The sequence below is a fragment of the Notamacropus eugenii genome, chromosome 1 (genome assembly GCF_028372415.1).
Source record: "Notamacropus eugenii isolate mMacEug1 chromosome 1, mMacEug1.pri_v2, whole genome shotgun sequence".
NCBI lineage: Eukaryota > Metazoa > Chordata > Mammalia > Diprotodontia > Macropodidae > Notamacropus > Notamacropus eugenii.
The window spans coordinates 761,753,575-761,779,591 of NC_092872.1; the positions used below are offsets into that span (position 1 = coordinate 761,753,575).

A 26,017-nucleotide genomic window follows, 5' to 3' on the forward strand; every position below is an offset into this window, starting at 1 on the left:
TGGGGCTCATGGGAGGCCCCTCCCAGAGTTGACTGGCGGGAAGCAGGAAGCCGGAAAGCTCGGACTTTTCTTCTCCACCTTTTGGAAGCCAGCTCTGTGGGTGCAGATCCCAGGGTAGGTCCTGCCTTCTCTGACCTCGGGGTGAGTGCCCTCCAGCTGCTCCAGGAGCATGCCTGCTTCCCTGCCCTGGCCCAGCCCCTAGTCACTTCCCCCTGTCCAGGGTCCCCTCCCCACTTTCCCCATTGGTTCACACTTTCCCAAACTCCAGACTTTGCCCAGAGGGACCCTCTCTGGACCCAGGTGTCCTGTCTCCCGGTCCCCAGCTCCTGCCTCCAGCCCTGAGGACCCCACCTTGGAGGCAGGAACCAAAGCTCTCTCCTGGCCCCTTATCCTCTCATGTTGGGCACGGGGCTCCGTCTCCACCCTCCCTTTAGGGATCCCGGGTCTAACCTTTACCAGGGGGTCCCAGTAGTCCCCTGGCTCCAGGTTAGGCCTCAGAACACTGTCTGTCCTTCTGGGGACGCTGACCTCCCTGCCATGAGCCCTTGGAATGTCTTGCCTCCCAGACACTGCCCTGATCCCCTCCCCCAGGCTTCCTACTGCCCTGCCCCCACTTCTCTCCAGAGCCCTCAGGTCCCATGCAGGGGCTGAATCCCAGACTGGGTTTACTCTCCCAGTCTGAGACTTCCCTGGTCATTCCCTGGCAGCTCCATTCCAGAGTCGTCCTTTAGAGCTCTGACAGGATCACTGAGGCTCCGACTGGTATCCCCTGTGGGATCCCAAGGTACCCTCTGTCTCTTGAGCTCTGTAGGAGGATGGGGAGGGGAGGGGGATAGAAGAGGAGTAAGAGAGGGAGGGAAGTGGTCTCCCTGTTCAGACCCTCCTCATTTCCAAGCCTGACCCTCCTTGCTCCCTCTACTCCTTGGAGTCTTGCCCCTGAGGGCAGGTCTAACTCCCATGGGACCTCACCCTCTGTTAATCCTAAGTGGGCAGCCTCCTGCCTGGGAGGGGAGGGGAAAGAGCTCTCCCTGTCTGGGATCCTTCTCCCTCCCCAGGTCAGTCTGCAGAGGACCAAAGCCTGGCCCAAGCAGGGACTGGGTCAAATCCACTCACCAAAGCTGGAGGGAAATTAGAAGATTTATTATAAAGTACAAGAAATAGCAATCACTCAGAGTATGAGCACCGAGGCTGGGGCAGATGGGCTTTTCTGTGCAGAGGTGAAGGAGGGAAGGACTTCCCAGGTGGCTCCAGGCTGTCTCCTGGTTACCAGTGTTGACCTGAAAACTTTGTTAAGAAAAGGCAATAGGCCAAATGCATACATTTTATGATTTAATTAATTAATCAATTCCCTATTAAAGACAACGGTAACATAATGCATTATGGAGCCAGAAATGTTCTGGCTGCCTTAGTACAGAAATTGACTGTCTTAAGTACATTTTGCCATGAGGAAGGAGTTTTCTTAGATAAACACATTGCAAACAGAGTGGCCTCATTTGGGTTTTATGATCCCAAGCTATGGGCATCTTCCTTCCACAGCATGTCTCTGCAATTCAAGATAAGGAAAAGGTCCCATCACCCAGATAACAGACAGGCCTTAACAGAGTTTGACAAAAGCTGAAGTTACAACCCAGGCCTTATCACTAAGATGCCAGAAGAAGGGTCTGGTAAGGAAGTACCATTTGCTTGACATCAAAAGGCATCCTCTAAGTTAAACAAAGGGAACTATTAGGTTCAGGCTCTTCTTAATTCAAACTTTGGCCCTTATTAAAGTCTAAAATTTATATTAAACATTATCACCAGAAAGGCTTAGAATGAGGACATTCCATGGGTTAGTTGGGACATCTGTGAAGATGAGCTTTGGCTGCTGCTCCATCTGTGGGGCCATAGAGGGTGGGGGAGCAGGTCCCTGGGGTAGATCAGGTCCAGGGATAAGATGGAGGAACTTTACACCCTGGAGTCAGTTTGGTTCCTTTGCCCCCTACACAGAGAGCCTGGATCCTGAGGAATGGCCCCTGGGAGTGGTGGAGCTCCAGCCCAGGTGAGTGCAATCCATCCACAGGCTTGACCCACATCAGCAATGCAGTCATGTCTGTAGACCTAGAGAGGGGTCTGTGGAGCTGCTGACAGCTTCGTCATGGATCCTTTCTGTAGAAAAAGAGTCATAATAATGAATGGAGCAGTAACCACCCTGCCCTCCTCTTTAATCTTGTTCTTTAGAAGTCTGGCGTCTTGAGCACTGCCACTCCCACCCATCCCCCCCTGCTGCCCTCCCATGTTCTTTCTCCGAGGCTATCAGGGTGAAGTGAGTTACCCAGAATCCCACAGCTAGTAAATCTCAAATGCCTGAGGCCAGATTTAAACTCCGGTCCTGCTAACTCCAAGGCTGTTGCTCTATCTACCACTCCACCTACCACTCCCTCTTTGTTTTTAACTTCCCCTTTGTTAGAGCTGAATGACCAGGAAGACCCCTTTTACCCTTAGTCTCTTACCCAGGGTCATGTCTTTGCTGTCTCTGTGCCTGCCAGCACCCCTCCCCCTACACACAACTCCTCCTCCTCCCTCTTCCTTGTGGCCAAGCTCTCCCTTGTAGTGGCTGAAGGTCCAGGAAAACCCTTCCCCCTGAGTGTTGTCTGGGCAGCCCTGGAGCAGAGCCCTGAAGGCTCCTCCAGTTCCTGTCCTTTGCCTTGGGGTCATCAGAACTTGTGCTCCTGGTGCTGCACATGTCCTCCTGCCTCAGCTTCCACAAGCCTTCCCAGGTTTCTCTGAAGCCCTCGCCTTTACCAGCTCTTAGGTCAAGTCACTGAGCATTTTGAAAGGGCCTAGAGGTACAAGCCCCAGATTTCTTGTACAGACTGCTTTGGGGCCATCCTGCTGCCTCTGGGTTTCTAGGACCTACCCTGGCTCAGTGACTGAATGATGGACGGCTTCTCTGCTGTTTAAAAGAGGCTCCTGGGATTCTCACCCTTGCCTCCGTTGGTCTTGGGCACCAGGACTAGCTTTACCACAGACCCTATTACCGTGCAGATTGGCTTCCTGGGGGGACAGTTTGGTCTACCCTGTGTGGAGTGTGCCATGCACTGAGGGCAGCACAGAGAAAAGGAAGGATTAACAGTCAAGTTAGTGTCTCAGGGTACCTCAGACAGCGTATTAGAAAGTGTGAGTCTCCCATAGACTGGAGCAGGTCCTACATTGACCTGGGAAGGGAGCAATGGATGGAACTGACTCAGGTCAATCCTCAGTTTAGATGTTAAGGAAAAATCAGACCTTCCTGGGTCACTCCATAAGTAAAAGGAGCTTTATTTAAGCATCATTATCCATATCTGATTTTTGCTTATGTCGTCTGGAATATTTTGATGAAAACCTTTTTTACCTCATTTTTAATTCAAATTTTTTTACATCAGAAATTAGCCATCTCTCCCTTCCCTTGGTGCCACAACCCCTCCTCCCCCCATTGACAAAGCAAGAAAAACTAGGCCCTGTTACAAGAATGTATGTAGTCAATCTAAAAAAGTTTTCCAGTGGTTATAGCTAAAGAAAATTATATCAACCAGCACAGTTATCAAGAGGTGAGCTTCATGTCATGAGTCCTCAGGAACTGCTTGATCATTGCATTGATCAGGCTTCCCATGTATGTATACACACACATGTATGAATGCATACGTTTGCATCAGTGTAGGGCCACCTAATCATCTTCCCAGCTGCTCCCTCCCTCACTTTGAGAATACACCCAGTGTATACAATGTCAATCTGAAAAAAAATAAATCCCCAGGGCCTGTGCCCTCGAAAGCATTTCCCCTTCTCTCCCTGCATCCTTCCCCTCTGGGCGGTGGGCACCATGGTCCTTCATCAATGGCCCTGGGGAGTCTGCGTTGGTCACTGTGCTAGTTCAAGGTCAATGCAACAGTATCCCATTACATTGTTAAGCTTACTTATTCATCCATACCTCATTCATGACTACACCCTCAGATTTTCTTTCTTTGCAATGTCTAAAAGAATTATAAAAATGGAATTTGTTTTGTTTAGGCCTAATCCCTCCCATAATCTATTCTTCTCCTACTTCCCCCTTTCCTTTCCCTCCTTTCCACTAGTGAGCAAAATGTGTTTCCATATGTAACCCTGTGCTGTGTGTATTCTTCCTGCCTTTGACTGGTGGGCTGAGCTTCAGGCATCCAACATTCCCACCCACTCCCTCCTCCTTGTTTGGATAGATGCCTACTTGTGCCCCATCTTTATGTGAGATCATACTTCCTAACCTTGCTTTCCTTCCATTCACCTTCGTGTATTCCTCTTCCTCTCTTTCCATCTTTTCCTTAGGATCAAGACATAACAGATGTCTTTCTAACTTGATTTCCTCTATGAACCATGAGGGAGATCAGAGAGGACACACGTCACCTCCCCATATTTGAATAAAAGTAGTTTCTCTTTTATTTTTTTATTTCCGTAGACGGTTCATCCTTCTTTATTTTGCTACGTTTCAGTTCGCTTGTGTCTGAACTTCCAAAGCTCTGTGCAGTTGTGGTTTTTTCATCAAGAATGCTCAGAAGCCTTTCCTTCAAGGTTATTTCCCCCATAACATTATGCTCAGCTTTGTTGGTCATTAGATCATGTCCTTTACCTTCCAGGGTGTCCTGTTCCAAGCTCTGGGCTCTTTAAATAATGGTCATTGCCAAATTGTGTGTGATCCTGTGGCTCTTGGTACTTGAATTGTGTTTTTTTTTTCTGACTGCTTGCTGTGTTTTTCTCTTTCACTTGTTAGCTCTGTGTTTTTGGCCGTGGTGTTCCTGGGAATTTTCATTCAGAGATTTCTTTCAGGAGGTGATGTGTGGTTTATGTTGACTTTCTGCTATGGTTGTAAGACATCTGGGCACTTTGAAGATTTCTTGAAATCTCCTGTTGAGGTTCCACATCTTTTCTGATTGTCCCAGAATGACCACTGTTCTTCCATTACTAGTATTTATTTTCATTTCTCTGTGTTTACCATGGGGTGCGATTGTATTTCTTTTGTTGAGAATATTCTTGAGAACCTTAAATTTTCTCATCTACTCTTCCATCTTCCCAGAATCCTCTCCATTTCTGACTCTTCAGTGAAAAATGAGTGACTCAGGAGATCCTAGAGGAAAGAAAAGATTTAGAATTCTTGGGAACCTCAAGAAGTGTAAAAGAACGATAAATTCCTTACAGTCAGCTGTCAATTGTTAGCTTCCATTTCTAATATGCAGGAGCTGTAAACCTAGATAATTAGGAGTGCTGTAATCTTATAGAAAATAAGAGCCAATGATTTCTAACGGACTGAGGTGCTATCCTACGAACATGAGTATATGGGCATCATGGTTGCTTTGTTGTTGTTGTTGTTGTTGCCAAGAGATCTTTTTTCATTGTTTTCTTGGTTCTTATCTATAGTGGCTTCATATAATTTAGGATCATAGACTAATAAATTTAGAGCTGGAACAGATCTCAGATGATGGAGTAGGTGCTCTCGTCCGTTCCTGAGAGGTTAAGTGACTTATCCAATGTCATGTGTGCTAATGACTAAATAAGTGACTTTCAGATAAGTATGACTTCCTGTAAGTTTATTAAATCCGTTGAACTTTTGTTCAATTGTTTTCTTTAAATGTTTTTTAAACACGTTTTAAATTCAGCTGAATATTTCCCATACTAAGCCCATTATTTATGCGTTTAGAAGATTCCCGATGAGGTATTTGATTCAGTGTTAACTGTGATTGAAGGGAAGGGGCAAATCTGTGGAATGGGCTAGCTACATCCTTGAAAGGAATCGTTAATAGAATCTCTGTCACTATAAAATAAAGGTGTTTCAACTACTAGGAAAAAGAATAATAAAATCCTCACTTGTTCCAAAGTAAAATAATAGAATAAAGAAGTGAAAGGTGGAACATGGAAGATAAGTAGACCCCAAATCAGATGTTTTAAAGAGAAAATCACAGTGATGAAAAATGAATCAGCACAGGATGGAAGATCGTTCCCCAAATCAGAACGTCTGATTAAGTAAATCCTGTGTTTATGATTGAAGTGGAGGAGCGTCAGATTCCAAGGTCATTGGCCAAACATATGTTGTTAATGTTTCAGGCTGGAAACATAGACGACCCCTCCCAAGAATCAGAATATTCTCAGATCTGGCCAGTGTTTCCTATGTATGGCCCCTCAGTCAGCCCCTTAACCCATTCTCTTGAGTCTTGTTCACCCAAGTTTCTAGAGTTCTAGGGTGTGTTTTTGGATCATTTATTTCTCATAATGAAGCTGACTAATGTTCTTTGATGAATTATTTTTTTAATATTGATTTGATTTGAGTTTGCTACAATCACTTCTATAAGTCTTAGATTTTCTCTACCTCACCCCCCCACCCCCCTTATTTTCAACATGTAATCTTATATGGGTTCTACACATACATCCTTATTAAATACATTTTCACTTTAGTCACATTGCATGGAAGAATTAAAATGAATGGGAGAAACCATGAGAAAAACCCAAACAACACAAAACAGCATAAGAAAAAATATTCTGCTTCATTGTTCTTTCCAATTGCATAGTTCTTTCTCTGGATGTGGGTGGCATTTTGCCTCAAGAGCCCTTTGAGAACGCTGCATTGCTGTAAAGTGCTAAGTCTATCAGAAAAATGCCTCACACACTGTGGTTGTTACTGTGTACAATGATCTCCTGGTTCTGCTCCTTTCACTCAGAATCAGTTCATGTCAGTCCTACCAGGCCTCTCTGAAGTCTTCCTGTTCATCATTTCTTATAGCACCATAGCATTCCATTACATTCATATACCACAACTTTTTCAACCATTCCCCAGTTGATGGGCATCCCCTCAATTTCCAGTTCTTGGCCATGACAAAAGGAGGGGCTATAAATATTTTTGTACATGTGGCACCTTTTCCCATTTTTATGATTTTTAAAATTATTTTTTCAAATTAAATTATTTTATTTGTTTTCAGTGTTCTACAATCACTTCTTTATATCTTAGATATTTTTCTCCTCCCTCCCCCTCCATCCCCCTGCCTTCTCACTCCCTTCCTGAGACTGCCTACAATTTTATGTAGGTTCTACACATACATTCCTATTAAATATATTTTCAACTTAGTCATGTTCTACAGAAAAATTAAAATGAATGCACAAAACCTTAAAACAAAACAAAATGTAATACAAAAGAAAATGATCTGCTTCATTCTGTGATCCAGTTCCATACTTCTTTCTTCCACACGACCTGTTCTTTTATAGCACATTCATATTCCATTATATTCATATACCACAATTTTTTCAGCCATTCCCCAATTGATGGGCAACCCACTGATTTCCAGTTTTTGGCCACCACAAAACGAGCTGCTATAAACATTTTCTACATGTGGGACCTTTTCCCATTGCAATGATCTCTTTGGGATACAGTTCCAGAAGTGATATTGCTGGGTCAAAGGGTATGCACATTTTTGTAGTCCTTTGGCCATAGTTCCAAATTACTCTCCACAATGGTTGGATCAGCTCATTGCTCCACCAACAGTGAATTAGTGTTCCAACTTCCCCACATCTTCTCCAACATTTATCCTCTCCCTGTTTTGTCATCGTAGCCAGTCTGATAGGTGTGATGTGGTATCCCCAAGTTGTTTTGATTTGCATCTCTCTAATCAATAGTGATTTAGAGCATTTTTTTCATATGACTATAGATAGCTTTAATTTCTTCCTCTAAAAATTGCCTATTCATATCCTTTGACCATTTATCAATTGGGGAAAGACTTTTATTCTTCTACATTTGACTCAGTGCTCTATTGCAAAAATTCTTTCCCAGTTTTTTGCTTCCCTCCTAATGTTCATTGTACTGTGTTTGTTTGTGCAAAAACTTTTCAATTTAATGTAATCAAAATTATCTATTTTGTACTTCATAATGTTCTCTATCTCTTGTTTGGTCATATATTTCTCCATTCTCCATAAATCTGAAAAATAGCAACTTCCTTGCTCCTCTAATTTGTTTATACTATCAGTTTTTATAGCTAGATCATGTATCCATTTGGACTTTATTCTTGTGTACAGTGTCAGGCTTTGGTCTATGCCCAGTTTCTACCACACTATTACACAGTTTTCCCAGCAGTTTTTGTCAGACAGCGAGTTCTTATCCCAGTACCTGGGGTCCTTGGGTTTATCAAACAGTAGATTGCTATGTTCATTTACTGTTGTGTCTTAGTGCCTAATCTTTCCACTGTTCTATCCTTCTGTTTCTTAGTCAGTACCAAGTGGTTTTGATGACTGCTCCTTTATAATACAATTTGAGATCTGGTAGGGCTAGGCCACCTTCCCTAGCATTTCTTTCATTAATTCCCTTGATATTCTGGAACTTTTGTTCTTCCAGATGAATTTTGATATTATTTTTTCTAGCTCTAGAAAGTATTTTTTGGTAGTTTGATTGGTGTGGCACTGAATAAATTAATTTAGGGAGAATTGTCATTTTTATTATATTAACTCAGCCTACCCATGAACAACTGATATATTTTCACGTACTTAGATCTGACATTATTTATTCAAAAAGTATTTTGTGATTGTGTTCATATAGTCTGTTTTGGCAGGTAGAGTTTGTTTTGGCAGGTAGACTCCCAGATATTTTATGGTCTCTATCATAGCTTTAAATGGGATTTCTCTTTCTACCTCTTGTTGATGGGCTTGGTTAGTAATATATAGAAATGCATATGATTTATGTGGGTTTATTTTGTAACCTGCAACTTTGCCAAAGATGTTTATTATTTCAAGTAATGTTTTACTTGATTCTCTAGGATTCTCTAAGTATATCATGATATCATCTGCAAAGAGTGATAACTGAATTTCTTCTTTGCCTAGTCTAATTCCTTCAATTTCTTTTTCTTCTCTTATTGCTAATGCTAAAATTTCTAGCATCCTATTGAATAATAGTGGTGATAATGGACATCCTTGTTTCATCCCTGGTCTTATTGGAAATGCATCTAGCTTATCCCCATTACATATAATACTTGCTGATGGTTTTAGGTAGATATTACTTATTATTTTATGGAAAGTTCCATTTATTCCTATGCTCTCCAGTGTTTTCAATAGGAATGGGTGTTGTATTTTGTCAAAAGCTTTTTCTGCATCTATTGAGATAATCTTATGGTTTCTGTAAGTTTTGTTGTTGATATGATCAATAATGCTGATAGTTTTCCTGATATTGAACCAGCCCTGCATTCCTGGTATAAATCCTACCTGATCATAATGTATTATTGTCATCATAAGTTGCTGTATTCTTTTTGCTAATGTCTTGTTTAAAATTTTTGCATTTGTATTCATTAGAGAAATTGGTCTATAATTTTCTTTCTGTTTTGGCTTTTCCCATTATAGGTATCAGAACCATATTTGTATCATAAAAAGGATTTGATAGGACTCCTTCTTCCCTAATTTTCCCAAATAGTCTATATAGTATTGGAATTAACTGTTCTTTAATTGTTTGGTAGAATTCACTTGTAAATCCATCTGGCCCTGGAGATTTTTTCCTAGTGAGTTCATTGATGGCGTGTTCGATTTCTTTTTCTGAGATGGGGTTATTTAAGTATTCAACTTCCACTTCTGTTAATCTGGGCAATTTATATTTTTTAAAATATTCATCCATCTCATTGAGATTGTCAAATTTATGGGCATAGAGTTGGGCAAAGTAATTTCTAATTATTGTTTTGATTTCTTTCTCATTGGAGGTGAGTTCACCTTTTTCATTTTTTTATATTGTTAATTTGGTTTTCTTATTTCTTTTTTTAAATCAAATTGATGAAAGATTTATCAATTTTATTGGTTTTTTTTATAAAACCAAGTCTTTTATTTATTAGTTCAATAGTTTTCTTAATTTCAATTTTATTTATCTCCCCTTTGGTTTTCAGTATTTCTAATTTGGTATTTACTTGGTGATTTTCCATTCGTTCTTTTTCTAACTTTTTCAGCTGCATGCCTGATTCATTGATCTCCTCTTTCTCTATTTTATTCATGTAGGCGTTCAATGATACAAAACTTCCCCTAAGAACTGCTTTTACAGCATCCCGTAAGTTTTGTCTCATTATTGTCATTCTCTTGAACAAAGTTATGGATTGTATGATTTGTTGTTTAACCCACTCATTCTTCAGGATTCGATTATTTATTTCCCAATTAATTTTTGGTCTATCTTTCCATGGCCTTTTATTATATATAATTTTTATTGCATTATGATGTGAGAAGGATGAATTGACTATCTCTGCCTTTCTGCTTGGATTGGGAGGGTTTTAAGCCCTAGTACATGGTCAGTTTTTGTATATCTGCCATGTACCACCGAGAAAAATATATTCCTTTCTATCCCCATTCAGTTTTCTCCAGAGATCTATCATATCTACCTTATCCACATTTCTATTCACCTCCTTAACTTCTTATTTATTTTTAGGTTAAATTTATCAAGTTCAGAGATGGGGAGATTGAGGTCCCCCACTAGTATAGTTTTGCTGCCTATTTTTCCCTATAACTTTCTTAACTTCTCTAAGAATTTGGATGCTATACTGCTTGGAGCATATATGTTTAGGAATGATATTGGTTCATTTTCTATATATATGTAGAATATAGTTTCCTTCTTTATCTCTTTGGATTAGATCTATTTCTGTTTTTGCTCTGTCTGAGATTAGGATTACTACACCTGCTTTTTTTACATCAGCTGAAACATAATAAGTTTTGCTCCAACCTTTGACCTTTACCTTGGGTGTATCTTCCTGTTTGAAATGTGTTCGTTGTAAACAAGATATTGTTGGAATATGGTTTTTATTCCATTCTGCTATCTGCCTCCATTTTATGGGAGCGTTCATCCCATTCACATTCACAGTTATAATTACTCTCTGTGTCTTTCCCTCCATTTTATTTCCCTCCATTTACGGTCAGCTAGGTGGTGCAGTGGGTAGAGCACCAGTGCAGGAGTCAGGAGGACCTGAGTTCAAATCTCACCTCAGATACTTGACACTCACTAGTGGTGTGACCTTGGGCAAGTCATTTAACCCCAATTGCCTCATCCTGGGTCATCTGCAGTCATCCTGATGAATATCTGGTCACTGGATTCAGATGGCTCTGGAGGAGAAGTGAGGCTGGTGACCTGCACAGCCCTCGCTCACTCAAAAAAACAAAGTCAAGTACAAGCCATGTCATTATTTCTCTGATGGCATGGTCTTCAGGAGTGAAGGATGAACACACTGTCTCATACCACTCAGTGCAGTCCAGATTCTGATGAATATCTTTTTAGAATCCTTTTAATATTTTCTTCTAGATAATTCTTCATTTCAGCCATCCAGGAAACAAACTAGATCTTCTTTATCTAACTTTATCCTCTTTTCAGTGATCATGTTACATGTTTTTTTCCCCAGAATGCACCGTTACCTGCCATCTTCTCATAGACTTTTGTTTAGAATATATCACTTACACCAGTTCCGATGAGGAAGAAATTTCACATCACCTGCTCTTTATCCTCCACTGATGAACCCACCTCACGGATAGAACACACTCTTTCCCCTGATTCCACAGGGAGACACGTTCCATCATAAGACATTTCTCAGCTTTATTCCAACTGATGATAGAAAATGATTTTCTCAAAATTCCATCAAGATCTTACTGGCTGGTTTCAAAAGGTGACTCTGGCACTGATACAGGGGATGACCTTTGAGCAAATCCTTTCCCTGGGTGTCAGTACCCTCCTATCAATTAACGAGGACTGGACTAATTAACCCTGAAGGGTCCTTCAACTCTGTGTTCTATAATTTTTGATGATTTAGGACACAGTGACATTTAAGGATGTGGCTGTGGACTTCACCCAGGAGGAGTGGAACCTCTTGGACCATCCTCAGAAGGAGCTGTACGGGGAGGTCATGCTGGAGAATGCCCGGAACCTGCTCTCCCTGGGTAAGGACACTTCCCCTGCTCACTCTGAGTCTGCCATCAGAGGGAACATCTTCATTCCCTGGTATGCAGGCTTTGGAGCAGCTATGAATTATTAGAGAAAAGTGTATGTCTCCTGTGTCCGAGAGACAGGCTCCTCAGGCTATGTGGCTTTCCCAAAGAAAGACTTTGCCTTGTGTGAGAGGAAGCTAAGGGTTTCCTTTGTTGCCCCTGATGCAGTCTCTTACCCCTTCTAGGGAGCTTCAGGTCAAAGCACCAGTCATCGTGGAAGGATTTCAGACGTGGAACCAATCTCAGGGGTTATTGGGTCTGACATGAATTTTGCTGCCAAATCTCTGAAAACAGCTCAGGCAGCTTTTTCTTGCAATCCCTTCCTCCATCGAGTAGATCTAATGTTTGGAATATCCTTCTGGTCAACACACATTGGTAGTTTATAGCTCTCACTTGTGTCCTGTGTAGCAGGTTTGTCCTTAATCTCCCTTCATGTTGTCCTAAATTCCCAGTGCAGATGGTGGGGAAGGAAGAGAATAAGTATTTCTATTCACCTGCTGTTTGCCATGTGCTGGGCCAAGGTCTTTCTTTACAATATTATGTCACTGCATCCTCATAACAACCTTCTAGGTTAGGTGACGTTATTATGCCCATTTTACACTGGAGAAACTGCAAACAGAGGCTAAATGACTTGTCCAGGGGCCCACAGCTACTGCCTGAGGCTGGATTTAAGCCCAGACATTCCTGACTCCAGTGCACTACCAGTTGCCTCCGATTTCTAGACAATGGAAACTATCCAGTGAGTCCATCCTGTGATGAAGAAAGTTCACAAGGTCAATTCTCTGACTACAAGTTGGTTCCGTGATTTTCTCCCCACCTTTCCCTAGAACTCTTCAAAATTAATGCCATGGAAAATATCCTTCAGGATTCCTGGGAGCCAGCCTGGGGTCCTGGCGTTTATGCCCCTGTGGATGACAGGCATAAACGATTGAGTGAGAAATAGAGTTTAGACTAACTGGGTTGAGCTTGCGAGCAAGAGACTCCCACCCAAGGAGGCAAAAACCCCCTGAATGTACAGTATACAAGGTTTATATAGGGGTCAGGGAGTGAGGAGCCAGGTAGGGGGAGAGGGCAAAGTCTGGTTCATTAAGATCCCTGTTGCTTGGGTTTGAGGCTGATCTGGCACAATTATCCTTTTACCCAGTTTGGGGGTTAGGAGTTTCTGCCAGAATGGAGCATAATAGGATGGGGGCAGGGGAGAGGCTGTTTCTCAGAACAGGTTGTACAACACATCCCAACTTGCATTAACAGCTTTAACGGGTCAGTACAGACTTCTACATGGGACTAGAATGGAGTGACTCTCAAGATGGAGTAACTGTATCCACATACTTTTCCCTAAAGAGAGCTAAATTACAAGTTTCTCTCCATCCTCATCCCTGATTCTCCATGCCCAGGGTTTCCAGTTTCCAGAGAAGATATGGTCTCCTATTTTGAACAAAGGGAAGCACCTTGGATGCTGGCCCAAGAAGACCTGAGGAGCTGCTGTCCAGGTGAGTGAGGTGAAAGCATGTATATGAGAGCCGTGAGTATGAGAGGCTGCTATGTGTTGTGGTGATGGAAATGCTAGATTTGGGGGCAGAAAGGCCTGCATTGAAATTGTTTTTCAGATTTTTTTTTATTAGCAGTGGCTTCCTGGGTCAGTCACAGAACCATTGAGCCTCAGTTTCCCTATATATAAAATGAGAGGGCTAGACTCCATGGCCTTTCAGCTCCCTTCCAGGGATAAATTTATCATCTTACAAGAAGTTGCTATTTGGATTTTGGGGAATGAATTTCCTGAAAGTGCCAAAAGGGGTTAGGCCCTTTCTTGGACCTTCTTCAAACCAACCAACATTCATTAAGATCTTGCTGCATGCCAGGCCCTTTCTTAAGCCCTGGGATCATAAAGAGATACGAAGGATGTCCTCAGCACTCCTGGATTTCTCAGTCTGGTGAAGAGTCCCAGGTTGGTTGTTGTGTTGCGTTTGTCCTTCATTCTCAAAGTGAACCTTGACATCAAGATGATGACATGACTTGCAGTTGACTTTGATTTGAGTGAGGGAGGGCTTTGCAAGGTCACCAGCCTCACTTTCTTTTCTTGTACCATCTGGATGCAGTGGCCTGATATTCATCAGGATGATTGGAGATGGCCCAGGATGCAATGTGAGACCCTGGCCCTTGCAAGCTAAGGTCTTATAGCATTCTCACTTTGAGTGAGATACACCTGGAAAGCCAATATGGCCAGGTTAAATTGGAGCTGGACAAGAGAGGGAAGGCCCTAGAGTGGGGAAGGTTTTTGTGGAATGTGGGCTCTAGGTGGGGCTCCACCATGAGCATTGTAGGCAAAAGGGATAATGAGAGAATCCCAGGGAGTCAGGAGGTGGAGTGTCCTGTTCACAAAACAGAAAGGAGGCCCATGTCACTGGATTATAGCATATGGGGGGGAGATGGGGTGAAAAAAAGACTAGAAGAGTAAGAGAGGGCAAGGTGATGAAATGATTAACAGTCTAAGGGAGGGTTTTACATTGGATCCTTTTGCTGGGGATTCAGAGGAGGTTGGTGAGTGGTGGTGACATGGTCAGGCGAGAGCTTTAGGAAGATGAACTAGATGGCTGGGTGGGAGATTGACTGGACAAGGCAGCCAGAACATCCAGCAGGCTCTTCAGTTCCTCAGCTGTGTGGTCATTGGCACCTAAACCTTGACATTGAGATTGTTGGGAGAGAAGGATATCACACAGGTGGAATCCCAGGACTTTGCTCCAAAGTGAACATGAATGTCAGGCGTGTGAATGTGTGAGTTGGTGTGGAGTGCATGATCCTTCACCTCTGAGCCTGGGCTATTGAGATTGCCTCAGATAATCCAAGGGATGTAAGTAGATGGGAGGGCTGGGGCAATAAGGTATAAAGTAAAAGGAGGACCAGGAGAGAGTAGTGTCACCAAAACTTAGAGAGAAGAGTATGATGAAAAAAAGTGACTGACAGCAGCAAAGCCTGCAGAGAAGCCACAAAGAACTAGCATCAAGAAAAGGCCATGGAATTTACCAATTTCAGGATTATTGCTAATTTTAGAGAAATAAGTTTCAGTAGAACAGTAAAGTAGGGAACCAGACTGCAGAGAAAGAAAGGAGAGGAAAGGCGTTGGAGACCCCTGTTGTGAATGACCATCTCTAGCTATGTGGCCACGAAATGGAGAAAAGATACTGGACAATATCTCATGGTGCTGCATGGATCATTGAGTGTGATTTGAGAGGAATGGTTGTATTTGTGACAACAGGAAAGTAGCCATTACTGTGGGAGAGAGTAAAATTTAGTAAAAAATTCAGATACTAGGGGAAGAATGTACCAAGGTAGATGAGGGATGGAATGGGATTATTTGCATACATAAAGTGATTTGGTTTGGCAAGCAAAAGAATGACTTTTTTATCTGATACTGAGGTCAAAAAGGCAAAGAAGGCTTCTCAGTAATATGAGATAAGAATATGGTGGCTCTTGATACATGTCCAGTTTTTTCAATGAAATAGGAGCCCAAGTTCTTAAGCAAGAAGGTGTGGATGGGTGGGGTGGGGGAAAGAGCACAAGCTGTAAGGGAGGGTTGGGGGTGAATGGAAAGATTTGGAAAAGCTGCTGTGGTGAGTGGCATGGGGGGTAAGTTAGTTAGGGAGATGTCAAAGCATTGTCTTGTCACAATGAGCATCCAGCTGAGATTGTGCATGAGTTGGAGGGAAGGCTGCTGCCTTGGAAATAATCCAAGGCTAAACTTTGCATAAATCATCACCTTTCCTGATCTCTATGGCTCGGTCTCTGTCCCATTCTTGGAGAATCATTGACCAGGTTTACGTAGGTGATGACCACTTCCTTTAAGGGAGCTGGGAGTTAGAGTCTTGAAGGTATCCCCAGGGATGAGACCCTTTAGGAGCCTAGAAAGAAACCTGTCTGATCTTCAGTGTTGGGTCTGGTCAGGTTCCTCCAGGGCTGGAACCTACCAAAGGTGAGGACTCAGAGATGAGTGGGTGCAAGAAAGAGAGAGAACTATGCCTGAAGTCAGAACATGCATTTGACAAGTAGGAGAGAGACCAGAATTCAGGGACCGAGGTAGAGGGTGGGGCCTGCTGTCAGCCCTGGGTCCAGTTAGCCAATCAGTAAAGATTGATTAAGCACCTTGTGTTTTAGGCACTGTGCTAAGCTTTGAGGGTACAAAGAAAGGGAAAAGAAAGTCTTTGCTGTCAGGGAGCTCACAATCTAGTGTAAAAACATGAGGATGGTTTGAAAGGAAGAAATAAAAAATGAACCTCACTCTTAGCTGATCTAGTTGAAAAGAGATAGTTTTGAGATGGAAATAATACATTTAGTTCAACAAGGAATTGAGAGAATACAAGGAGTGAGGATAATAGTGTGAGGAGAAGAGAACTGGGCAGAAATAGTCAAAATTATAGTGATAAAAATAATAGCTAGCATCTTATAGTCATATGAACAAATAATCTAAATCTGCATTGATGAGAGATATGAAAATGAAAACAACACTGAGGTATTACCTCACACCAATCAGAGTGGCTAATATCACAAAAAGGAAAATGTTGGATATTGGAAAGGCTGTGGGAAAACTGAGACACCAGTGCATTGTTGGTGGAGTTGTAAACTGATCCAATCATTCTGGAGAACAACTTGGAACTTTGCTGAAAGGGCAATAACACTGCATACACCTTGATCCAGCAGTACCACTGCTAGGTCTATATCCCAAAGACATCCAAAGGAAAAAAAAGGGAAAAGGATCTACTTGCACAAAAATATTTATAGCACCTCTTTTTTTAGGAAAAAGAATTAGAAATTGAGGGGATGCTCTTTAGTTGGAGAATGTCTAAACAAGCTGTGGCATATGATTGTAATGGAATATTATTGTGCTAGAAGGAATGACAAGCAGGATGATATCAGAAAAATCTGGAAAAACTTATATGAACTGATGCATAGAGAAGTGAGCAGAAGCAGAAGAATGTTGTATTTAACAACAGCAATACTGTTCGATGAAGAAGTGTAAATGACTTAACTTTTCCTAGCAATGCAATGATCCAAGACAATCCTCAGTGATGAAAATCAATTTTTTTAGTTAACCTAACCAATCAATAAAATGAATTGATGATTACTCTTTTAAAGATTTATTTTTCTAATTGCTCATAACAAGTAGTGTATCACATGATAAATGTACTTGAAGGTCAGTTACACAGATTTTTTTAAAACAATGTTTACATTTAAAACCTTCTTTGTAAGGATAGGATTTCTTCAGACATAACTTTCTTTTTTCTACCATTGGAAAACGTACTGCACTTTCATTGAAACTCGAATGAATGACTAATCTGTGTTGCCAAATACTTCCTTTGAGAAACTGACAGGAAGGTGACCAATAAAGGTGTGTATCAAAAAACAACCTTAGCATTGTAATGAGGGGCATTTTAAAGTTTGTTTTTGTAGAAAGGTTGTGGGGAGTCCACTGTGGCCTCTACTGGGCACATACAGCAATCATGCGCCCAAAGAAACTATTATCTCTGCTGTAAGAATGCCAACCTGAGTTAAATCTTGGTCTGGTAATTATAGCTCTGATGGGATGTGATGACAAGGTAACCCAGCAATGAGAGGACCAGTCTTGTACAGGGACAGTCAGCCAGTGAGGGTCTGTACATGCCTGTGATCATTCCTGCAGGTTTGGAAACAATTTGGTGTCAAGTTGAGAAACGGAAGAATATATTACACTTAGTCAGATGCAGTCAGAATGTGTTATTTTCATTGCATGAACCCCAAAAGGATTATATACCTGACTATGACAGGTTGGAGTCACTGTAGAAAGAATCCTATTATGGTTGAAGTGTGCACAAGCTTGTTGTCCCAGAGTCTTAATATGTAAGTAACAAAATTCTTTATTGATTCTTTATTGCTAAGGTGCCAATGACCAATTTTTAGTTCATATCCTTTGGACTACTGCCTAGCACCTCTAATGGGTTTGTGAAATCCTAAATGGGAAAAGGCTTCAAGAAGACTAATAGTGAAGCCTGCTGTCCAACTTCCTTACAAAGGGATGATAGATCCAAATTTGTGGATGAGACATCTGTTTTCATACATTGGAAATGCTGTGCATTTTTAAGGTTGTGTTTATTATGAGGATAGTTTTTTAGTACAAACATTTTATTTTTTAATGTAATATTTCATTTCCCCATATTATATAAAAAACCATTTTTTAAACATTTGGTTAAATGTAAAATTCCAAGTTTTTTCAGTCATTTCCCTCTCCCCTCCCTGAGATGGTAAACAATCAGATATAAGTTCTTCATGTGCAATCATTATTACAAGGATTTTATTTTTGTTTTAGTGAGCAGGGACATATGGAGGCAATTTTTTAAAAAGATTAAGTAATCACCATCAAAATAGATTAATAGGCCAAGGGTCACCTAGGTGGTTTAGTTGATAGAGTACTGGCCCTGAAATCAGGAAGACCTGAGTTCAAATCCAGCCAGAGACACTTCACCCTTACTAGCTGTGTGAACTCAAACCTGATTTTTTCACCAAAAAAAAATTTTTTTTGAAAAAATATTAATAAGCCAGAAAAAAATCCTTTATGTTTTAGGTAAGTACAAAAAGCAATACTGGCATTCTTCATGTGACCTCAAATACTGCAACAGAAAAGAAAAGACTGAAAGTTGTTAATATGGAAATTACATTATACTTACAAATAGGAGAGATCATGAAGTATTTGGAATACTTATTATGTATGTACCAAATGGCATAATATCTGTGTAGAAAAGACTGAAAGTGCAAAACCATGAAAGTGAAAAGGAACGACTGAGTGGAAGCCACCTTTCTAGTACTGGAGACAGAGCATGTTCAGTTACAGGTTTAAGTTCATGTCTCAGATTTGGAATTTTGAGTCAAGTCACTCAGCCATTCTGAGCTCATGTCCTGAGTATCAAATGTGATAAGAACACTCTGTCTCTGTCATGGGTGTGTTGTGAAGATTCAATGTAATTGTGTGTTAAGCTCTTTGTAAATGAAATCATCCTTGGGATGTGAGCTAATGGCATTTTAAAATAATTGATTCTGTCCATTTGAAGAATTTTGAGGTTTGAAGACATTTCTCTTTGCCTGAGGAAAGAGAATATAAAGAAGTTTATGTTCTGCCAGTGAAGGGAAGGGGATAGAATTATATATGTATCTGTGTGTATATGTTTTCTTGCTTTTTTCTTTTAGAAGGAGAGATCAGACTGAAAGTGAAGAAAGTTACTAAAAATCTAATCTTTTCTGTGAAAGAAATTCAAGAGCAAAGTTCCATGGGTGATGGTCCCTATGACTTCACTTGGAGAGAAGTCTGTGCTCAACATCAGGAAATCCACACTGGAGAGAAACCTTATGGATGTAATCAATGTGGAAAGGCTTTTAGAAAAGGTGCCCATCTTATAGTACATCAGAGAAGCCACACTGGAGATAAACCTTATGAATGTAATCAATGTGGGAAGGCTTTTTCACAGAGGGGCAGCCTTACTCTACATCAGAGAATCCACACTGGAGAGAAACCTTATGAATGCAATCAGTGTGGAAAGGCTTTCAGAGTCAGCTCCCGTCTTGCTCAACATCAGAGAATCCACACTGGAGAGAAACCTTATGAATGCAGTCAGTGTGGAAAGGATTTTTCATGGAGGGGCAGTCTTATCCTACATCAGAGAATCCACACTGGAGAGAAACCTTATGAATGTAATCAGTGTGGAAAGGCTTTCAGAGACAGTTCCAGTCTTGCTGAACATGAGAGAATCCACACTGGAGAAAAGCCTTATGAATGCAATCAGTGTGGAAAGACTTTCAGGGTCAGGTCCAGTCTTGCTGAACATAAGAGAATTCACACTGGAGAAAAACCTTATGAATGCAATCAGTGTGGAAAGACTTTCAGGGTCAGCTTCAGTCTTGCTGAACATCAGAGAATCCACACTGGGGAGAAACCTTATGCATGTAATAAATGTGGAAAATCTTTTATACGGAGGAGCAGTCTTACTCTACATCAGAGAATCCACACTGGAGAGAAACCTTATGAATGCAATCAGTGTGGAAAGGCTTTCATAGTCAGCTGCCGTCTCGCTCAACATCAGAGAATCCACACTGGGGAGAAACCTTATGAATGTAATCAGTGTGGAAAGGCCTTCAGAAGCAGCTCTCGTCTTGCTGAACATCAGAGAATGCACACTGGAGAAAAACCTTATCAATGTAATCAGTGTGGAAAGGCTTTTAGAGGCAGCTCCACTCTAGCTAAACATCAGAGAATTCACAGTGGAGAAAAACCTTTTGAATGTAATCAATGTGGAAAAGCTTTCATAGGCAGCTCTACTCTAGTAAAACACCAGAGAATCCACACTGGAGAAAAACCTTTTGAATGTAATCAATGTGGAAAGGCTTTTACACAGGGAGCCCATCTTGCAGTACATCAGAGAAGCCACACTGGAGAGAAACCTTATGAGTGTAATCAGTGTGGCAAGGCCTTCAGAGGCAGCTCAAGACTGGCTGAACATCAGAGAGTCCACACTGGAGAGAAACCTTATGAATGTAATCAGTGTGGAAAGGCTTTCAGAGTCAGCTACAGTCTTGCTGAACATCAGAGAATCCACACTGGGGAGAAACCATTTGAATGTAAGCAGTGTGGTAAAGCTTTTTCAAAGAGGGCCAACCTTAGAGTACATCAGAAAATCCACACTGGAGAGAAACCTTATGAATGTAATCAGTGTGGAAAGGCTTTTAGATTCAACTCTGGTATAGCTAAACATCAAAGAATGCACACTAGAGAAAACAGAACATGTGGTAAAACCTTCAGCCAAAAGTCATCCCTCTTATCACATCAGAAATTCATATAAAATATAAAGCTCATCACAGGCATGATTGAGAAGAGGCATGTAAATGGAGTATAGAGCTTTGTTGACGGCAGAAAATCCTGCAGATGAGCCATTGATTGACTGAGTATGAAGTTCTTCAGCCAGAAATTATCTCATCCTCTCATCAGAAGATTATGTTAACAGGATTTTTACTGAGCCAGTCTCTAACTTGAGAATGCTTGGAGCCACACAAAGCAAGCCTAGAACCAGACATGCCAGTAATCAAGTTGTTTAATTAATCAGTGTCAGAGTGAGGAATGTTTCCTTAGCTGAAGTAAGAGCATAGGTTTTATACTGAAATCACAACTGATGAAGAACTGGGGAAGGTGGTTGCTCACAAGTCCCACAACAAAGTAGTTCTGCAGTCACTTCTTTGGGGGTCATGACCTCCTACCCTAAAGTAGAAAACCAGAGTTCTGTGAGGGAAACAGGTTCTACAGTCTTTGATTGGCTTCACTGAAGGTTCAGTGATTGTGACCCTTGTCAGAGTTTTGATTCATCAGTTTAAGTTGCATTGTGAGCTCTAACTCCCAAACCAGAGAGTTAGCTCTTGAAAAAATTAAATTGTTAGTACATTCATTATGCATATCATAGCAGTTAATATAAAAATTATGAGTTCTTTCTCAATATATTCTAGGAAAAATCCTTATGAATGTGCTCCACTGGGACATACCTTTCTCAGGAATTAGTGATGAAGGTTAAATTTTGTTTCTGATTATAACAGAATGTTGAAATATGGGGTAAGAAGTCATGCCATCCCACCATGTTGCAAAACCTATAAAGGAGGAAATAGGCTGATAAACTGTAGGACTTAGTGAAGGAAGACATCTGAATGTTCTCAAAAACAGAATGTCTCCAGAATTAGGAAATGAACTCATATCAATATTATGACAAGTTGGAGAAAATGTTTGGTGATGGGAAGAAATCAGAGATGTTGGATTAAAGGTATAAAAACTGGGGTAATTGGGGAAATTTTGTGGTCTCCTATACATCAATGGTATATATGGATTAGACTAGTGTTATGGCCAGCTCAGTGGAGAGACCCCCGACCAGTGGGACTTCTCGATCTCAGGCATGTAGTGATGAGGTGGGAGACAAAGATGTTACAAGCTCCCTTTATTATTAGCAAGTACAAGCCTTATATGCTGTGCTGCTGGAAGTTCCATACTCGTGGCAAGCTCGTGCTGTGATTACTTTCACCAATCCTCTTTCATCAACAAATACACGTCCCAATGACTGCCTCAGGATATTTGTCAAATACTAAGATGTTTACCTAAGACCAGAAAGCCTTGGGGCTATTATAAGATCCTGGAGGGCCGAACCAACAACCTTTGCTCCATTTGCACAATAGAGTGGGCTTATCAGGCCATCATGAACTCATGGAACTGCCTACAGACTAGGTCCAGGCTGCTGCATAGGACAATCGAGAAACATTTCATTCACTGATATTTGTGACCTAACAATTGTGGTGAGGAAGGGATGCCCAGAACCATCATGTGAAAAAGCACTTGCCCCTAGGCAGGTACATGGTCCTGCCCTTTCTATCTGACCAGCCTCCCATCCTTGCTTCTGCTCTGTCAGCCTGGCAGGGGAATGTAAAGAGCAACCAACCACATAAGAGGCTTCTGGGCTGATCAGCTACAATCTGGGGCTCTGGACAGTCAAAGGAACCTCCTGGGACTCCTACAGGAGATGGATCGTGTCATGCTAAATCTAAATAGAAGTTTCCTGTGTCCAGATCAGCCAAAGCAAATAGGGTGAAAATGAACACTTTCCTGCAGAACTTGCAAAGTCTTCAAGAAGACAGTCTCTCCCCTCTGTTTTTCAACTCTCATCAAGTTGGGTAGGCAGACAAAAGACACACAAGAGAGCAACAATTTTTTTCCCCCAGGCTGCAGAAATGTATAGTGTCATTAAGTAAAGTTTAAATTTAAGAAGTGAAGTGGAGCCATGGTGGCCCAGTAAAGGCAGAAACTCATCTGAACTCTCCCAATTCCTCCTCAAAACCAAAAATTATTCTTTGAATCCAATTCTGGAGAGGAAGAGCCAAAAAAAATTCAGAATGAAAGAATTTTCCAACCCAAGACAGCTTAGGAGACTTCAGGAAAAGTGACAGTGGTTGGACCTGGACACCAGTGTGGGAAGGCAATAGCAGCACCTTGGACAGCTCACATATCAGTGATTGTAAAGGGGTCAAACAACTGGTCAGAAGGAGATTATAAGTAACCCTTTGCTGGCATTGGACACAGGACCATCTTGTATTGCACGTACACAGGTTAATGTCACAATCCCAGAGTAAAGGGAAGAGGGAAGGAAAGAATTTGAAACTCAATTTTTTTTTTCAAAATATTTTAAATACTGTTTTTGCATGTAGTTGGACAGGGAGTTAATTAATTGGCAGAAATTGACCCAGGATGACCCCTATCACTGTTGGCCATTTTGGCCATTTTGGGGTTCTTTTCATCAGGATAAAATCAATTACCATAAGAAATGGGCTGCTTTTAATAAATGGCTACTCAAAACCACTAAAGGAGAAGCCTGTTGTAACTTGAATTCCTTTAAGGTAACCTTAAATAGGATGAAAAAAAATGAGGAAGGGGCAGAAGAGAAGAGTTGGGCCTTCCACAATGAGAGAATTGTATTGATCATTTTAACCAGGAAATCAGAGATTTGTGTGCATATTAGATCAAATTGCACAGCCCTAAGAAAATCTCCCCCTCCCAAAGAAAACCCACTCCCTCAAAGATTAGGGAAGGAGGGAGGGAAGGAGGGAACCCTGAGGCTCTGCCCCTATGCCTCAGCTTCCCTTTAAGATAAATAACAAAGTCCAGGAGGCATAAGGACCTCAAAATGACTTACTCTGCTAAAGTAGGGCCTATGGCCAAGGAGTTTACAGAAGGCTGTGAAGACCTGAGCAGTTTTACAGGAGAACTCCCCCTCACTTGGTATAATGATAAACCCAGCCTCCCTGACATTTATCAGTTGATACAGGTTCAGGTGAGTCCTAAAGAGGTAACACAGTGGTATAAAATTGCTGATGGTAAATATCCTCTGGAAGATATTTGTCAAGCTCTGCCTAATAAGAAAAACCTTAATGAGGCAGAAAAAGTTGACTGAAGCTTTATGGAAGCCATTCCTGAAGAATTCCTAAGAAGAATTGGGCCTATTACAGAGCAAGATCACTTGCAGAGTGGAATAAAATATAAAATGCAGATTGGAGTAACAATTCAATATACAATGCCAAATCAATATCTACTTTTTCCAGTTCATTACAGGCCCACTGAATCTTTAAACCCAATTCTGATACAAAGGGCCGTGACTTAAGTAGTTACAGCACTCGATTCCTTGGAAATAGGGTCTGTAAGAGAATGATACAGGATTGATCTCAATCCTCTCAGACAAAATGATTTCATTGCTGACAAAGCAGATATTCTGAGCAAGGTCACACAGGTCTGGGTGGGGAAGTTGGTTCCCAGCATTCATTGTACAAAAAGATCCCTCCTGTCTTTCAGGACCTGGAGGGAATAGAGGGTCTCTCAGCTAGGTGAGAAATCATAAGGTAAAGGCTTGGAAATAGAGCCACAAAAAGCATTGCCTAAAGATTAAGAAGTAAGATTAAATGTCATCATTCCTACGTTTTTTAAGTCACTGGAAAAACTATCTCTCTTTTAAATAGAATATTCTCAGCATAGCTTGGCTGCTTTACTGAACTGACCTTACCATCCAAGGCTAGGAAGCATTGCCTACTCTGATTAATGCTGAATATGTTCTTCATCTACACAGACTTAGGCAGAGGCAGGGGTGGGATCTGGAAGTGAAGGACTGAGCCTCAGAGCCTGGGCTGGACTAAGCAGTCTTCTGAACTTCTAAAGATGGGAGAAAACTGGGAAGATGGCTATGATGGAGAAGGGCCATTTAGACAGGTGTATAGATTAAAATGCAATGGGGTGGGGGCAATAGGGGAGGGACCTTTAGAGGGATGGGTATCGTAAGGAAAAAGAAGGCAAGGGGAGAAGATAAGGTTACAGGGATAGGGTAAAAAGAGAGGCTGATTGGGAAAATAATGAGTAAAAATAAAATGGAGGGAAGTTCACAGGTAGCAATGATAACTGCATGGGAAGAGGATGAACTCACCCACAAAACAAAGATAAGGGAATGGATTAAAAATTAGACTCCATCAATATTTTGTGTACAAGAAACACATTTAAGAATGAGAGATACAATTAAAATGGAGGCTTGGAGTAGAATTCATTGTGCTTCAACTGATGCAAGAAGGTCGGATTAGCATTGATGATCTCAGACAAGGTTAAGACCGAAAGCAATTTAATGAGAAGAGATGAACAGCAACTACACTGGAATACCAGACACTAAGGACAACGAAGGGCTATCAACACTGAACCTTGATGCTCCAAATCCTAGAGCTTCTAAATGAAAGACCATGAATTACAGGTGAACATGGATAGCAGTAGCATAATAGAAAGGGATCTCTCAAAAACAGATAAAGCTAATGAAAATTAAATAAGAACAAAAGTTAAGGAAATGAACGGAATTTTTGACAAGCTAGATATCTGAAGAGAATTGAACAAATATAGAGTGGAATACTTTTTTCTCAGTGGTCCATGATGCATTTACAAAGATTGACCATACAACACATAAAAATTTTGTAGTTAAAAGCATAAAAACAGAAATGTTAAAATAATCCTGTTCAGCTCACAACTCAACAAAATTGTATTGAAAAAGGGACTAGGGAAAGACAGATTAAAAACTAGTTAAGATGAAACAACCTGATCTTATGTGTAGGTTAAAGCCCAAATCATAGCATTAATTTCATTAAAGAGAACGACAATAAGGCGACATCATATCACAACCCACAGCAAACAGCGACAGCAGTGATTAGAGTTCAATGTGCATCTCTAAATGCCTGCATCAATAAAACAGAGAAAGAGTAGACTAATGAAATGAGTATGCAATTTAAAAAAACTAGAAAAAGCAAATTAAAAATCCCCAATCAAGCACTAAATGGAAAGTCTTAAAAATTATAGGTGAGATTAATGAAATTGGGAGTAAAAAAAATCCATTGAATTAATTACTAAAAATAGAAGTTGCTCTTAGGAGAAAAATAAGCAATTGATTAATTTGATTTAAACAAGGGAGAATAAAACCAAGTCATTAGTACTGAAAATGAAAAGGGT

At 41.1% G+C, this 26,017-nt stretch overlaps 1 protein-coding gene and 1 long non-coding RNA gene across 8 annotated transcripts in view; one reads left to right on the forward strand and one right to left on the reverse strand.

Moving 5' to 3' along the window:
* LOC140533897 (uncharacterized) lies at window positions 1-25,647 on the forward strand. Of its 7 annotated transcripts, none has more exons than XM_072654534.1 (6): window positions 1-141; window positions 1,987-2,038; window positions 9,991-10,039; window positions 11,778-11,904; window positions 13,347-13,442; window positions 19,162-25,647. In XM_072654534.1, the coding sequence occupies exons 4-6, from the start codon at window positions 11,871-11,873 to the stop codon at window positions 20,805-20,807; spliced, it is 1,776 nt and encodes a 591-aa protein (XP_072510635.1). In that variant the 5' UTR covers window positions 1-141; window positions 1,987-2,038; window positions 9,991-10,039; window positions 11,778-11,870; the 3' UTR covers window positions 20,808-25,647. The 7 variants fall into 7 exon arrangements, with proteins under 7 accessions (XP_072510635.1, XP_072510713.1, XP_072510386.1 ...); XM_072654612.1 differs by having other exon boundaries at window positions 1-114; XM_072654698.1 differs by lacking the exon at window positions 1-141 and adding an exon at window positions 1,636-1,664.
* LOC140497169 (uncharacterized) overlaps window positions 1,317-26,017 on the reverse strand; it is a 44,025-nt gene continuing 19,324 nt past the window's right edge. The window contains exon 2 of the long non-coding RNA XR_011964567.1: window positions 1,317-2,145. This is a non-coding gene — a long non-coding RNA (uncharacterized lncRNA). The remainder of the gene's footprint in view (window positions 2,146-26,017) is intronic.

Excerpts from the sequence above, each read along its gene's own strand:
- LOC140533897 (XM_072654285.1), top strand. The coding sequence starts at position 2,006 with ATGGCCCCTGGGAGTGGTGGAGCTCCAGCCCAG. Across the intron at positions 2,039-11,777 it reads GTGGTGGAGCTCCAGCCCAG|GACACAGTGACATTTAAGGA; the intron begins GTGAGTGCAATC and ends TTGATGATTTAG. Across the intron at positions 13,443-19,161 it reads CCTGAGGAGCTGCTGTCCAG|AAGGAGAGATCAGACTGAAA; the intron begins GTGAGTGAGGTG and ends TTTTTCTTTTAG.